This window comes from Danio rerio, chromosome 17, assembly GCF_052040795.2.
Source record: "Danio rerio strain M-AB ecotype USA chromosome 17, GRCz13ab, whole genome shotgun sequence".
NCBI lineage: Eukaryota > Metazoa > Chordata > Actinopteri > Cypriniformes > Danionidae > Danio > Danio rerio.
The window spans coordinates 16,569,332-16,587,147 of record NC_141037.1 but is presented as its reverse complement, the minus strand read 5'-3'; the positions used below and the strand labels follow the sequence as shown (position 1 = coordinate 16,587,147).

At 34.9% G+C, this 17,816-nt stretch overlaps 1 protein-coding gene across 8 annotated transcripts in view; it reads left to right on the top strand.

Annotated features, from left to right (window-relative positions):
- Positions 1-4,806: 4,806 nt before the first annotated feature.
- Positions 4,807-17,816, top strand: part of fam184aa (family with sequence similarity 184 member Aa) — a 73,541-nt gene continuing 60,531 nt past the window's right edge. For 7 of the 8 annotated variants that reach the window (XR_015512516.1, XR_015512517.1, XR_015512518.1 and 4 more), the window contains exons 1-4: positions 4,807-5,334; positions 12,620-13,474; positions 16,920-17,055; positions 17,289-17,470. Coding sequence is in view for 2 of the 8 variants with exons in the window: in XM_087288911.1 (XP_087145037.1) it covers positions 5,125-5,334; positions 12,620-13,474; positions 16,920-17,055; positions 17,289-17,470 (1,383 nt within the window). In the remaining 6 variants the exon portion in view is untranslated. The remainder of the gene's footprint in view (positions 5,335-12,619; positions 13,475-16,919; positions 17,056-17,288; positions 17,471-17,816) is intronic. The other variant, NM_214813.1, reaches the window with a different exon arrangement.

Sequence of the window (17,816 nt, the reverse complement as noted above, 5' to 3'; positions counted from 1 at the left end):
CTTTATAGTTGTAGACAAATTACAACAAAGAATGTAGATGTATGCCTTAAAGGGATTTTGACTTTGGTATTGGGTTCATATTACTATGTTGTTATGTTACCAAAGCAGATGTTTAATCACGACAACATATTAATGTTTTACAATAGTACCATGGTTCAAAAACACTGTTGTATTTACTATAAAAACTGTAGTGTTTTTTCATGCCGACAGACTAAGTATAGATGTGAAAATTACAGTTTTTTTATTTATTAGTATAATAAGCAACTTGATATTATAATAAAATAATAAAATTCAATATTTATTAATTAATTAATATTGCAATATACAAAACATTATTACCTAATTATGCATTAATGCCACAGCACGGCAGCCTAAGACTCACTACTCACTGAAGCTACTGTAAGAAGGGCTGAGCCTGGTTGGTACCTGGATGGGAGACCACATGGGAAAGCTAGGTAGCTGTTGGAAATATTGTTAGTGAGGCCAGCAGGGGGCGCTCAACCTGTGCTATGTGTGCGTTCTGCTGCCCCAGTATAGTGAAGGGGACACTATAATGAGCGCAATCTTTCAGATGAGACCGAGTTCCTGACTCTCTGTGGTCATCAAAAATCCCATAGCACTTCTCGTAAAGAGTTGCGGTGTAAGCTTGGTGTTCTGGCCAAAAATCGGCCCTTACCCATCATAACCTCCCGATCATCCCTATCCACTATAGCTGGTGTGTGGTGGTGAGCGCACTGGTGCTGTTGTCCTGTTGCTGCCATCGCATCATCCAAGTGGATTCTTTGGGTGTATGGCCGCTAGATAAATACACATTATTTACTTAATTACTTAGTTACTAATATATACTTAAACTAATAATCAAGAATTGTTTATATGAAAAGCATATGGATTATAAGTAAAGTCTACTTTAATGTGGAAATAAAATATCAAAATATGGGAGAAATTATGTTTTATCACCATTCAGCAAAACATATTTATAAAATAAATAAACATGTTGCGGAGATAATAAATCCCACAAAAATAATAACCAGAAAAAACAAAACAAAAAAAAAATATATATATATATATATATAAATTCACAAGACAAGTAGCACTGGCCTAACGTTTTCTCTCTTTACAAATAAAGAAATCTGATAAATCAATTTACGTCTCCACACCACTCCACAACCTTACTCCTACACCCCACACCAAACTGTGCTCACTCTGACCTTTTAATAGCAGGGGAAACTGCAATAGAATGGCTCATAGCATTACAGCAGTTAAGTATTAGGTAAATATATCTATAAACTATATATGTATACACTCCATTTGCATACTATAAAGTTTTTCCACCATAACTAAACTGATATGAATAAAATAAACAATGAAATATACTTTAAATAATAAGCTATGCTGAAACTAGCTATATTAAATTCATTCATTCATTCATTTTCTTTTTGGCTTAGTCCCCTAATTAATCTGGGGTTGCCACAGCGGAATGAACCGCCAAATTATCCAGCACATTTTTACGCAGCGGATGCCCTTCAAGCCGCAACCCATCTCTGGAAAACATCACACACAATCAAGTGATAAATATCTTTGTTTTGTTTTTCTTCTTCTTTTCGATGAGGCCTCAAAGTGTTATAGTTCACCCAAAAATGAAAAAATTACGCACCATTTACTCTCCCAGAATACCTTAGTGTATTTATTTTCAAGAACACAGAAGAACATGTAATGAAGAGTAGCCATTGACATCGTCAGTAGAAAAAACAAGTATCATTATATCTTCTTTTGTGTTTAACAGAAGAAATAAACTCAAAGAGCTTTGGAACAAATGGAGGACGAGTAAATGATGAGTTTTTTTATTTTTGGGTGAACTATCCCTTTAAGCAATATGCAATCAGAAGACACACCTAATTCAAGTTTAAACATGCTTTTTTTGCTATGTAATAATTTGTAAAGTAAGTGACAAACCCAAGAGGAAGCAGAAGATAATCAACATAAAGAAGGAAGAGGACAAGATTATATCTAATATATTTTTCTTCTGATGATAAAGCTTCTGGTTTCCTGTTCTTGGTTCTCTGTGAGCTTTCACAGGGGAGATGAGAGATGTATGTCTGCTTTGCTATTTTGGAGGGCATCTTGTAAAGACAAACAAGAATGTTCAGTTCAAAATTAATATCTATGGGGAGTTTTATAGGTGTGCATTAGCAGTTGACTTTGGTGTGTATAGCCGAAAGCACAATGTTGACCCACACCACACCTTTTAGATAAAGCTGTTGCAGTGTCTTGACTCAATTTCTAGAAGTCACACAACTAATGAGAGCCCAGAAACTGAAAGAAAAAAGTTTTACTTAGTGAAAATCTTGGTAAACATCAGTAAATCAGCCAGCTTCCAGTAGGTGGCAGCAATTACTCAATAAAAGCACTAAACTGCCTTGAGATTTCATTGATAAATCAATGTCTGTAGAATTTATTCACCATTTCTTGGAAAAGGGATATATGTCAAAGATATTATGGTGTCTGCGTTTAATTAAATTAACAAAACTGATTTGTTACCCGGAAAACATTGTAAAGCAAGTATCAAATAAAATAGCAGTGAAATAGTGTTGCAGGGTCTTTCAATGCATAACAGATAAATCATGTAAAAATGAAACAACATACTTATTCTGACCTGTTGTTAAGCATACAAAATGTACATATATTTATTTATTATATTTTATTTTTTGCTAGAACAGTTGTTTTTTGAGTAACTAGGCCTAAATAAGAGGAAGCAGGGTATAATGTATGTAATATAATAATAGGATATTGCATAATATTATTTAATTGCCTATACAAACTCAATATTATATAAATCTAATGCTATAATATATATTTCAAACTATATCATCATTTATCTTCCATTATTTGATGTAAATTCATTTTGAAATGAGCAAATTGGAATATAATTTTATTGCCTACACAGTATTACTTTTATACCAAAACCAACTCTATGAAAATTTAATAAACATAATTCACTTCCAATACTGTAAAACATAATATTATATTATATTAATTACTTTTATAAGACTTTGTATTGATGCTGGCAACCTGTAACATTTACCATTTTATTAGAAGGTTTTTTGTTTTTCAAAATTATTATTTTAATTATTATTATTTTCCCCCATCTGTCTCCAGTTATTCTCTGATGTTATGTACTTAAGTATTTTATGTACTTAAATTGTTTTTTATGTATTTATTTATTTTTGGTTTGTTAATTGAATTAATGAATGAGATGTTAGGGGATTTGATTAACAATGAACAATATATTACTGCTTACTTCTCTCAATATTTAATTTGTATTGTCATACAAAAGTAAAAAAAAAAAAAGATTATATTATATTCATTCATTCATTCATTTTCTTTTCAGCTTAGTCCCTTAATTAATCTGGGGTGGCCACAGCAGATTGAACCGCCAATTTATCCAGCTTATGTTTTATGCAGCGGATGTCCTTCCAGCCACAACCCAGTACTGGGAAACACCCATACACTCACACGCACACTCATACACTACGGCCAATATTGTTAATCTAATTCATCTATAGCGTATGTCTTTGGACTGTGGGGGAAACCGGTGCACCCGGAGGAAACACACGAGAACACGGGGAGAACATGCAAACTCCACACAGAAACAAACACACAGAAACACCAACTGACCAACCCCAGGCTCGAACCAGCAACCTTCTTGCTGTGAGGCGACAGCACTACCTTCTGCCTTCTATTAAATTAAATTATATTATAATTATATCATATCAAGACCATTCCAATGTGGTGATCTCACTGGCACATGAAAATATCCTGCTTGTTGTCACACTATTTCATAACTGTAACAAGAGGCAGTTTAATCATGTCTTAACTTCACAACAGCTGTCATAACGGTGTTGACATTTTGGATTCTTGTAAACTGGAATCCCTGAAAACGATCTAAATTATAGTATATTATATTAACCTGTTTCAATCCATCACCCTGAAATGAGCAAATTATCTACCCTGTAAATATTGCTGTAAAATTTACAAATGCACGCTAAATTAACAATTACAGTTGCGCTGTATTTTACAGTATTATTGGCAGTTTTTACAGTATTCTTGGCTAGATTTACAAGCCTGAACTAAAAATATTTTATAAAACTATAACACAATTATAATTGTTAATTTACAGTGTACTTGTCAATTTTACTTTATTACTGGCAACTACAATTACCAGTATAATACTGTAAACTGTACAGCAATTTGGTTAGGGTATGGGATTAACAATAGAAAATGTATTACTGCTTACTGAGACACTCTCAACATTTAATTTGTACTGTCAGACAAAAGACCAATAAAAAGATTATAAATTTAATAGATTATATTATATTAAATTATTAACCTGTTTTAATTCATCACCCTGAAATGAGCAAATTATCTACCCAATAAAAATTGCTGTAAAATTTACAAGTTCAACGTAAATTAACTATTACAGTTGCGCTGTAGTTTTACAGTATTACTGGCAATTTCCACCGTATTACTGGCTAAATTTACTAGTGCGCTGTAAATTAACAGCTAACTGTTCTGTAAAGCTACAGCACAATTGTAATTGTTCATTTTCAGTGCACTTGTAAATATACAGTATTACTGGCAACCAAAATTGTAAAACCACACTTGTTGGTGCGTCTTCCGTCGTGTAATATTTTTGTTTTGTAGACAATCCACATCCATAAGCCCTTCTGTATTGCCGTCACGTATCTGCAGCAGAAAAGCGTTGTGTGAGGTAACCGTGTTGCTCTGACGTCATTTACAACTCTCTCTCTCTCCGCGCCGCATCATCATCATCATCAGCCTCAGTGCGCGCTGGTGATGGTGATGTTGATGATGCTTCGAATGTTATTCATTTCGTTCTTTGTCGTTCGTTTCCCGCCATTGATTATTAACTGACTGACTGGTGTGGACCAATAAAACCCGCTGAAATCAGACGCTGGAAATACTGGCGATTCACGTGAACAGACGCTGAAAGAGAAACAGCATGATGGGTTTACATGAGTTCATATGGATGACAGGTGTACTAATGGCGCAGGACCGTCTTTAACCTGTTTGCGAGGGCTTATTTGATCGTGACAGGACGTGAAGATGGCGACGGGCACGGGCTGGCAGCCGCCGTACAGCGCTGCTCCGGGCATCAGCCCTCCCGCCGCCGCCGCCGCCGCTTCTTCAGCTTCTGGATCCGGCAGCAGTCCATCCTCCACGTCCAGCCATTTACTCTACGAATCTGCCCTGACCATGGAGTACACTCAAGATCTGCACCTGAAGATGAGCAAAAAAATAGCACAACTCACTAAGGTGGGTGTCATCATCACGTTGCTCATATGTCAGGGAAATAGTGTGCATTTTAATAACTTTGATATGGATATACTGTAAGCTGGATATCCTGCATGATGTTTAATCCTTTATCCCCCATAGAGATGATGCCCTACATATTGCAATTTTTGCACCGCAGTGTTTTTTTTTTTACTGCAAAAATCCCTTTATAATCCGACCCAAGATGTGCAAGCGTTTAATCTATGATTACTTTGTACCAAAAACAAATCAACGCGTCTTACATAATGAGTCTTTAACGCAGGCTTGTTTATTAGCATTTGCGTTCATGCTGTATTTGATTGAGCAATCTGCGTTTAATCCCTTGCATATTTTTGCCTTTATATTTTGGGTCCCAGAACTCAGTGTTGTACTGTAAATGAAAACAATAACAAAAACTAACCGGTCAGCTTCTTTTCATTTAATGTAAACAAAACAGACAAATGTTACGCGTTTCATCCTGAGTTAATTGCATGCTTTTCACTGAAACGTGACTAATGACTGTTTGGGGTCTGTTTTTTTACGCAGTGTAAAAAATAAAATAAAAGAGAAAATTGTATTTATTCAGAAGCCCTCAAACATGTAAAATGTTGTTGAGCCTGTTATGAACTTGAAATGTCATTTAATGAATGGATTTTGGATATAATGATGTCATTTCATAAATGGGTCAAAGACAGATGTCCTATTTTGTTGTCCGCATTAAATTTATAAAAGTGATTTTATATACAATGTAAACAATATTAAGCAGATTAAATGATTGACATGATGACAGTAAATAATATTTTACTAGATATTTTTTCAAGACACTTCTGTACAGCTTAAAGTGACATTTAAAGGATTAACTAAGTTAATTAGGTTAACTGGGCAGGTTATCGGGAAAAAATATAGCTTAAAGGGGTTAATAATTTTGTCCTTAAAATGGTGTTTAAAAATTAAAAACAGCTTTTATTAGAGCCAAAATAAAAAAATAAAGACTTTCTCCAGAAGAAAAAATATTGTCAGACACACTGTGAATATTTCTGTGTGTGTGTGTTGTTGTAAAACAATGAAACAACATTAATATGTTTCTATTAATATTAACAGAACATGCTTATTAAAATAAAGAATAAGTGATATCACTAAATTGTATTATATTTTAAATGATTTAAACAAACGGGTATAATCTAGGCTCTCTAGTGTTTTGAAGTAAAGCAGCAAAGTATAAAGATTGAAAATGACAATAAATTAATATTTTGATGCTATAAAGAGATGCTTAAATAGAGTCTTATATTATGTCAACAAAGTATTCTTGCTAGAAATATACTCAAACAGATTTTTAACATACACATTTATTATGCTAAATACCATTAATAAGTCTTTAATAAAGGTGTTCTGTAAATTAATTACAAAAATATATGATAATCATTAGGTCTGTCGCGATATCTGTTTTTTGTGGCATGATATATAGCAACAAATTTTATTGCGATAAATGATATTATTGTCATTTTAAGACCATTTTGACACTATAAAAGCATGATAATGCAAGTACACTCTTCCAAAGAACACGTTATGTTTTATTATTAAGAATATTTAACTTTATTACAGTAATTTTAACAATTTAATAATCAGGCATCCAAATCAGAATGTGAAAATGCATATCCTAAAGAAATAAATATAGTAATAATAATAATAATAATAATAATATTAAATGTTAACAAAAATGTTCAAGGTAAAAAGAACTAGAAAAAAGTAACAGATATTTTTTCAGTCTAGACAATACACAAATGTACTATAGTAATTTATAGTAAATATTAGTGGTCTTTTTAACCATACTAACACTGGCACCTCCAATAGAGATAGAGAGGCTGTACAATCAGCTAAAATGTGGTTAGAATAGTTTTTTATGAATGGGTGATATATATTACATTACCAAAAAATTATTGAGGACATGTCCATGTGTTGTGCTATTAATCCATATTATTGTTACAGACCTAATAATCTTTTTTTGCCTCAAAAAATGGAAACAGAATAGATTAAAAAAAACATATTTTTTTGCAATAAAAACTTAATTGCAGACAAATAATTAATTAAGCAGATACGTTTCAAGTAAAAAAAAAAAGTAAACATGCATTTGACAGAAATGTGTTTGGTATTATTTGTATCAGCAATGCATTTTCTGTTTTGAGTCTGTTTGCATAAATAATGTAAATAAAAAAAATGGATTATTTACATATACATGTAAGGACGCAGAAATAATAAGCATGTTTATCAAAGTATAAACATGATTATTAAATGTCATGTCTATTTTTGACCTACTAAAATACCTCAGACTCAAACCAGACCAATAATTTAAATTCCCATCTAATCCATATCATTAATATGGTACTGTAAGTTTAAGAAAACTAATTCAACAGCTTTGTTCAGAAAACTCCTGAATTTTAATGCTACGAAGCTGACAGGGAGTCTGTTAATGCACTAATTAGACTAGGTAGGGCTTCTTTGCATAACTACAGTTCTGCAGAATTGGCCGTCCTTACAGTATGTTAATAACATGGATGCGACAGAAAGGAATCAATTAAAGATGAAAAGGAGAGCAGCAGTGCGAGAGCAGCGAGCGAAGGCGGCTTGCTTTGATGTGCAACTCTTCAGCACAAGGAAAGAGAGTCATGATTATGAAATGCTCGGCTGGAAAAATAAAACTGTTGGCTGCATAAGGTGATTTTTAACACGGACGCTCGTTTATTAAATTAACAGTTTGGTCCAACTCAGAAAGAGTTTCATAGAAGTACAAGCATTTGGTGTACTGGAGCTCTGAGGATTTTAGTGAATATAGCCCTCCAGTGATTTTTTTTCTTTTCAAATATTCCCCAAATAATGTTTGACAGAGCAAGACAATTTTCACAGTATTTCCTTTAACATTTTTGCTACTTGAGAAAGTCTAAATTGTTTTATTTCAGCTAGAATAAAAGCAGTTCTTCATTTAAAAACAAATAATTTTTTATGTCAAAATTATTAGCCCCCTTAAGCAATATTTTTTTTTTCAATTTTGTCTACAGAACAAACCATCGTTATACAAAAATATGCCTAATTACCTTAACTTGCCTAATTAAGCCTTTAAACTGCACTTCAAGCTGAATACTAGCATCTAGAAAAATATCCATTGAAATGAACCATTGATACAAGGCAGGGTGGATCCATGCTTGTTGTTGATGCCAAATTCTGACCCTACCATGGCAGCAGAAATCAAGACTCATCAGACCAGGCAACATTTTTCCAATCTTCTATTGTCTAATTTTGGCCAGCCTGTGCGAATTGTAGCGTCAGTTTTCAGTTCTTATATGACAGGAATGGCACTCTGTGTGGTATTCTGCTGCTGTAGCCCATCAGCCTTAAGGTTGGATGTGGTGTGCGTTCAGAGGGATTATAAACTTCTGCATACCTCAGTTGTAATAAGTGGTTATAGTGGTTATTTGAGTTACTGTTGCCTTTCTATCAGCTGGATCCAGTCTGGCCATTCTCCTCTGACCTATGGCATCAACAAGGCATTTGCGCTCACAGAACTGCCGCTCACTGGATATTTTCTATTTTTCGGACCATTCTCTGTAAACCCTAGAGATGGTTGTGTGTGAAAATCCCAGTAGATCAGCAGTTTCTGAAATACTCAGACCAGCCCGTCTGGCACGAACAACAATGCAATGTTCAAAGTCACTTAAATCACCCTTCTTCGCAGTTCTGATGCTCGGTTTGAACTGCAGCACATCGTCTTGACCATGTCCACATGCCTAAATGCATTGAGTTGTTGTCATGTGATGGGCTGATTAGAAATTTGCATTAATGGGCAGTTGGACAGGTGTACCTAATACAGTGGCTGGTGAGTGTATTATGTACTGTCATCATGGCAAAGACAAAAGAAATCCGTTATTAGAAATGAGTTATTAAAACTATCATGTTTAGAAATACGTTGGAAACACATCTGTTAAACAGAAATTGGGGGAAAAAATACAGGGGGGCCAATAATTTTGACTTCAACTCTACATTAGGTATCAGGAAGATACATAAAAAAAACTCTTTAGTATAAAAATGCACTTGTAAGTATGTGTATAGGGATGTACAGTGCATCAAAACGATATAAAGATAAATTTATGTGCATCCTTATTGCCTAATATTTCGCTGTCAAGTAGCCAGTGGAAAGAATCTATTTTGGTTGGTAGTTCTCTCTGGTGCTTGCCAGAGGTCAGAAGAGGTTGTTTTCTGGGTCTGTAATGATTTTCCCTCTTTTTTTTCCGAATTTTAGCTGGTTGGACTGCAGTTGTCCTCTTTTTGATGCAGTGGTCAAACCAAACCAGACAGGTGGCTGTATCTTTCAATGTGGGTTGAAAGGGAATTTGACTAAAAGGGATAGTTCACCCTAAAATGAAAATTTTGTGATTATTTACTTACCCTTCGCTGGTCACATACTTGTTTGAGATTGTTTTTGTTTTGCTGCTGAACACAATAGAAGATATTTTTTAAAATGTTGGAGCTGCTAGCCATTGACTTCAAAATTATTTGTATTTTCCTACTGTGGAAATCCAGTTACCAACATTCTTCACCATATCTTTTGTTTTCAACAGAAGGTTGAGTAAATAATAAGTACGTATTTAATTTTTGGTGGACTTTCCTTTTAAACAGTTTAGAAATCAGTTTATGAATAGGAGCAAGGCAAACTTCATTAAATATGACACTAGATCCAATTAGGCATTCAACTCTACAATATAGAAAAGTGTCATTGTTTGGTTCAGTCTGCTTCAGTTCATGAAACAATAGCTGTGTAAAGTCATCCGCCGAGTTTAATTCAGCTGAAAGCAGCTCTCCTGTAGACAAAAGTTTCATTATTCATCTCAAATTAGTTTAAATCAGCATTGATTCGGTTCAGTTCAGTCACTGTGTCTATGCTTCAAAATCCAACAATCATTGATTCAGCAATGCTAATTAATCTTTGCATAAGACGATCATCATCCAGCTCAAAAAAGTTTTTACCTGTAATTCACACCAAAGTTCTGGTATTTGCTCACCCTCAAGTGCTTCGCTTTGTGTCTTCTCTGTAGAACAAAAAGAAGATCATTTGATGAGCGTTTTTACTGTTTTTGTCCATACAATAGAAGCCAGTGGGGTCTAAAACAACATTAGACCAACATTAATGAACTTTCAATGTATGTATATGGTCAAAAGAGTAAAAACAAAAAGCAAAAAGACTGACTTTTGTATGTTTACCGTGATTTAAAAAAAGACCCTTTTAGTAAAGTGTCATTCAGTGTCACAGTAGAGCACAGGTGTCAAATCCAGTTCCCGGAGGGCTGCAGTTCTGCACAGTTTAGCTTTAACCCTAATTAAACACACCTGATCAAATTATTTGAGTCCTTCAGGCTTGTTTAAAACCTACAGGTTAGTGTGTTGAAGCAGGGTTGGAACTAAACTGGGCAGAGCTGCGACCATTCAGGAACTTGATTTGACATCTGCAATAGATTATACACTCAAAAATGAAGTATACTGTTTGTTCAAACAACCTATTTAAAATTAGCTGAAACAATTAAATTTTTTTTCTTCATTTTTTGGGGGGCAACGAAATTGTTTCATGTTCAATCCACTTAAATTTGTAACAAAACTATTAGGTTACCTTGATTCCTTTTGATTGTCCCAACACAAATCGATTGTGTGGAACCCAGAATTTTTACAGTTTATACCAATACATTTTAGTATGTTAAAAGACTCTATTTTAAGGGTTAGTTCACCCAATAATGTATATTCTGTAATTATTTACTCCCCCTTGTGTTAGTTGTGTTAGTTCCTCTCTATTGACCTTATTCTCAAATGCGGAAGTGCGCCTGTTTCGCGATTGTTTTAGAACTTCCGATTCAGTCGCCTATGGGTGAAATGACTAGGAATAGTAAACAGCAGAAAACGGTCAAACTACTTGCTCTACAAACAAATGTTTGCATGACTATACACACCAAGTAGAAAATTATAATCAGAACATCAATAAGCAACATCAAACAGCGAAACGGGCAGTTTTTAATGTCTAAAAATGAATGGAAGTGAATGAGAACGGAAGTCTCGAGCCAAAAAGATTCAAATGGCTGCTCCCGCTCGTCGGCTAAGATTAAGGTGAATAACATGAATTAAGATTTTAGATGAAATCCGAGAGTTCTCTCAACCTCCAGATACAGCACCAGTCTCGAAACTTTCAAAGTTTAGATAAGGAAACAAAAACACTGTCTAAAAACTTCAGTGGTTCAGCTGTAATCATACAAAGATTAAAGAAGATTTTTTAAATAAGACTCTGTTTGTCCATGTCTTCTCTTCATCATCAGGTCATGAGGGTGTGCATTTACTACAGGCAGTACAACATATTGCCATTAGAATCAGCAGCGCAACACACAAGCATCATAGAGTTTGTGGTAAATGTTCACCCTGATTTGAAAACAAAGTTATTTTTACTTTTTTTTTGCTATAAAAGTGTTTCTATGATTACTGTTGAACCACTGAAGTCACATGCAATGGATAGACAATATTTTTAGTTGATTTTCTGTGCTTTGAGCATCCCAAGAGCTTTATTATCTATTGATGATGAGAGAGCTCTTAGATTTAATCTAATCTAACTTGGTTTGTTATCTGAAGATGAACAGAGCTCTAAAGAGACTGAAACAACATGAGGGTGAGTAATTAATTACAGAATATTTATTTTTAGGTGAACTAATCCTTTAAGGATAACAATGCAGCCCTAAAATATTAATTCATTGTCATTTTATACCCTTATACTTTTCAACAAGTATGTTGCTTTATGCATACTTAAACATATCTGTTATTCTGAATTACAGTTTCACCTGTATTATGATGTTTAGTTTAAACAAACTTTATTTGAGTCATTAAAACAATTCTAGAAATATAATTTGATGCAGACAGGGAAATGATCTCCTCTTTGAAAAAACCCAATCCATAATAAAGTGAATTTTTGAATCATAAATGTTGCAATAAAGTCATCTTTTTACAGCTGCAGTTTCTTTTATTGCAGTTTATTAATCATGAAGACTGATCATGAAATTACGTTTGACATCCTACAGTCTAAAAAAAATTGCTGCTTGTTTTTGGGGGGACAGCTTAATTGTTTTTGTTCAATCCACTTAAATTAGTAAAAACGATTAAATGAACTTAATCAATTTGTGTTGGGACAGCATGAATGATTTTGTGGAACCCAGCATTTTTAACAGTGTAGGATTAAAAGCTGATTCTTCCCCACTTTTATTTCACACAGGTTATTTATGCCCTCAACACCAAAAACGACGAGCACGAAGACGCCATCCAGTCTCTAAAGGAGGCCCACGACGAGGAGGTGCAGCACATCCTCACAGAGACTCGAGAGAAGATCCTGCACTACAAAAGCAAGATCGGGGATGAGGCCGACCTGAAGCGGCGCTTGCAGTCTCTGGAGGAGTCAGTGGAGCTCCACGAACACATGAAACGCCAAGCTCTGGCTGAGTTCGAGATGTACCGCCAGCGCATGGAGGACACACAGCTGTGCACCGAAGCCCAGCACACCCAACGCGTGGTCTCCATGTCGCGGGAAGTCGAAGAAATGCGACACGAATTTGAAGAGAAGCTGCGCACTTTCAGCCAGGTCCAAGCTCAGTTTGAGCAGGAGAAACGGCACGCGTTGGATGACCTCAAATCAGCCCATCGGCAAGAAGTTGAAGATCTGTTGGAGAGCCAGCAGAACCAGAGTGCATCCTCCAGCCTGGAGCAGGAGAAACTGGCCGAACTTCACCGCACAGAGCTGGAGTCTCTGATGGAGCGCGTGGAGGAGCTAATGCAGGATAAAGTGCGGCTCGCCGAGGAATACGAAGCCAAGCTGAGTAAAGCGCAAGGGTTTTACGAACGTGAGCTGGAGGCCATGAGGCGCACACAGCAGCTTACCACCGAAAACCTGCTGGCCTGGAAGAGGACTGAGGTGGAGCTGAGGAAGGACTTTCAGATGCAGGAGGCGGCACTGCAGAGGACTCTGTGTAAACTGCGATCCGAACTGCACAGAGCTCAGGAGGAGGCCAGAGAGAGCAGAGACAAGACCAACCGGCTGCAGGCCTCGCTCAATAATGCTGAAGTCACAATTAAGGTAATGAGTTTATAGCTTTTGATTAGGGATAGAGATTCAATGAAGGCCGTTTCTTCAAGTCTTGCCACTTACTGTATATTCAAGCGACACTGTATGAAATGTCTTTTAATTAAGAGTTTTGGTGATTCACAAACGTTTTCTGTTTATTAATGGGTGTGAATTGCATTATGCGGATCTCTGCTCTGTTAACTTTTGATGTTGAAAATTAAATTCTATGGTTTTACAAAGTGACTTATTTACATTTTTGCAGTATGAAACAATATCATGTTTAAGAAATAATATAGAGAGTAATAAATCTGTAAAATAGTAGAAAAAGTATTGGCAGTACAAGGTTTTTGTATCGGGATATACAACACCAATTCAGACTATATATCTCTTTAAACAATTATAAATGTTAATAAAAGCCACTTTCTTTTTTAAATTTTGAAGGTTAAAAGTTGTTGGAAGAAAGATCAAGGTCCCATAGAGCAATTAAAAAAACATGAATCACAAAATACAGAAAACTGCTCATTTACAGATATTCTTTACAGTAGATAGTTCTTCCAAAATCAAAATTAACTTACTATTTATGCACTCTCAAGTGGTTTAAAACCTTTATGGGTTTCTTTCGTCTGTAAGATATTTTGAAGAATGTTGGAAACTAACCTGTAACCATAGACTTCCATGGTAATTGTTTTTTCTACTACGGAAGTCAACAGTTGCTGGTTTTCAGCTTTCTCCAAAATATTTTCTTCAGTTCAGCAGAAGAAACTGATGAAGGTTTGGAGCAGTTGAGGGCGAGTCAATTTTCATTTTTGGGTGAACTCTAAAGGCTGTCAGAGGTTTTTTATTTCTGTAATATTGAAGTCTTATTAAAATTGTCTCTTAGAGTCTTAATAATTAAATTTTATTGCATTTTACATGCAGTAGCTTTTGTTGAAGATTTGATCTTTTTATAGACTTTTTAATATCAAGACGCTGTATGTCATATACGCTTGAAGTTCAATTCAACAACAACAAAAAAATGTATACCAAGTGCTGATTTTTAAAAGAAATTTATTTAATCTCAAAAATTTTAATAACTTAATTCTAATGACAAATTTCTTCATTTCTTTCTCATGGTGACAGTAGGGCTGTGTGATTTGGGGAAAATATCTAATGGCGATTTTTGTTTTTGTGACAGATGTTACGATTTTGATTTGCGATTTATTTTTGTAGTCAAGCTTCGCCTCAATCTGTATGGTAGCTTCTTAATGCTAAAATGCAGTGAGTGTTAGTTAAAAAAGGAACTGAAAAGATTTAAACTTAAACATTTATTTAAATTTGTTTTTAAATATTCAGAAACTAAACAAATTTTTCTCTGGAGCAAACAGTAAACACAAATAAAATTAACCTTCTGTAAACAGGTTGAACTAAAATTAGGGAGATAGTGTAGCTTATTATAAAAACAAAAAATAATCATTTTAAAAATACAGAACACTCAGCAAACTAACATGGCTGAAACAACTCTGAAATTGTACTTTGCTGTTGCTCACTACTAGATTGAGTGTCACTGGCAATACTTTCAGTTGACTTTTTAGCTAGACACTTCTCATATAGCCACCTGTGGGGCTTTTTTAGTTGCTGGTATTTCCTTGTGTTGTGGCAATAATTATAATACAGCTCTTATAAATGACCTGTGTTTATTCAGTGTCGGTGACTTTGAAACCAAAATATTCCCATATTACTGATGTTCTGCTTTTCTTTGGTATTAATTAGTTTATTAATGCTTCTGAAGCGGCAAATGCTATTATCCCACTCGTCCGTTATTTCTTGTTTGTGTGTTCAATATTGTGGGCGTGCCGCATAATTCCGTTGCACAATTCTGATTGGGCAGAAGGAATTTGTGCTCACTCGATTGGCTAGTAAGACTATCACACACAGACGGCAGTCAAGCATTTACTCTGAGCTTGGAGAGTTAGGTAATACATATATATTTCATATCACTGCCTTTTGCGATTAGCTAATTGCAACGTTTCAAATAGCGATTGTGATTTGATTTCGATTAACCACACAACCCTAGGTGACAGTAAATAATATTTCACTAGTTATTTTTCAAGATACTAGTATTTTAGCTTAAAGTACAATGGCTTAAGGTTATTTGGTTAATTAGGCAAGTTATTGGATAACAATGGTTTGTTCTGCATAGCCAACAAAAAATAAAATGTAATACTGACTTTGTTTTAAGTAATATAAAAACTGCTTTCATTCAAGCCAAACCAAAAGAATCAAAGCATTCTCCAAAATAAACAATATGCTTCACATCACTTATATTAAATATTTGAAAAACAAAACAAAAGGAGGTTAATTATTAAGGGTATAGCTGGATGTACTTTTAGAAAATTGAATCTAAGTATGAAATCTCTCCCCCTCCCCCCAAAAAAGTTATTGGTTAGTGTTAGCTATTGGAAAAACAAACATTGATCAATAATAAGCAATACATTTGTAATATTACTAGTAACAATCATTCATTCATTTTCTTTTCAACTTAGTCCCTTCATTAATCTGGGGTCGCCACAGCGGAATGAACCACCAACTTATCCAGCATATGTTTAATGCAGCGGATGCCCTTCCAGTTGCAACCCATCACTGGGAAACATCCATACACTCTCATTCACACACATACACTACTGACAATTTAAGCTTACTCAATTCATTTATAGTGCATGTGAGAAAACCGTAGCACCTGGAGGAAACCACCAGGAACACGGGGAGAACAATACTAGTAACATAGTCAATCAAAATACATTTGATCATTGTTATCTCATCCTACAACCTAAAATCTTGCCAAAAATGGTCTTATTAAAAAAATGACATGCAAGAAAAATATGCTGGACGAAAACACAGATATTGTGCACCATTTTAAAATCGTATTCTTGTGAAATGTTTTAAAACAGTAATTATTTCAGTTAGTAAACTACCCTATATATAATTTAGAATGTACGGTGGCTCCGTGGTTAGCACTGTCGCCTCACAGCAAGAAGGTTGCTGGTTCGAGTCCTGGCTGGGCCAGTTGGCATTTCTGTGTGGAGTTTGCATGTTCTGCCCGTGTTTGCGTGGGATTCCTCCAGGTGCTCCGGTTTCTCCCACAGTCCATAGATATGTGCTATAGGTGAATTGGGTAAACAATTTCCCAGTACTGGGTTGCGGCTGGAAAAGCATCCGCTGCATAAAACATGCCAGAATAGTTGGCGGTTTGTTCCACTGTGGTGACCTCTGATAAATAAGGGACTAAGCCGAAGGAAAATGAATTAATGAATTATTTTAGAACATAATATTCCAGAATGCTGTGGTTATTCATACACTGCATAATTTCAGGTTATCCAGTAGCTTGCATGTCTCAAAATATATAAAAAAAAAGAAATAACATTCACAAAAGAATAATGCTTTTCAAAACATTGATTTGAGTTTTTTTCTCCATCGCCAGGAGCTACACAAGCAGCTGGAAGAGGCCATACAGGATGGAGAGATTTGGGTGATGCAGCTGAAAGATACTGAATATGAGCTGGAGGGAAGCAGAGATCGAGTTCAGCAGCAGGCCAATGAAATCCTTCACAAAGCCAGTGAGAATAATGTCATGACCAAATTGCATCTTTTTTTCTTTAGCATACGACTGTGAATCACTCAAGCAGAAATGTGAGAAGGTGTTTTTAGAGTGGTTGCTGCTTCGTGATGGCTTGGCAGGAATGGATTTAGCTCCATTTTTGTATTTGCTTGCAGTTTGTTCCTGTCCACAAATTATATGTCATATAGGGAGCGTTAGTCTAATGGAATTTCCCATGCATTTCATTATCAGGTCAGATTGGATCGCTTCAAGCCACCCAAATGAGCCACGAGGCCACTATTAGGGATCTGGGCTCTGAGCAGAACCGGCTGAAGGAGAAGATCCTGCAGCTGGAGGAGGAGAGAGAGAGGCTGCAGAAACAGATGCAGACGCTGGAAGAGCAGCAGCACCAGAAGATCCTCAACCTAGAGAAGGTAAGGCTTTTGCTTTATTATGGCTGATGGGAAGCAGGACTGAAACCTGTTTGGAAAAAAATGAATTTTTGAATTTTTATTTATTTATTTTTCTTCTTCTTCTTCTTTTATTTATTATTATTAATAATAATAATAATAATAATAATAATAATAATATTTATTAATATTATTATTATTATTATTATTATTATTATTGTTTATTAATATTATTTGTTATTATTATTATTATTTTTTATATTATTATTATTATTATTATTATTATTTTATTATTATTTTTTATTTATTTAGCAGGATTATAGTTTAATTTAAAGCTTTATTAATCCTCTTGGGGCAATTCATTCTGACA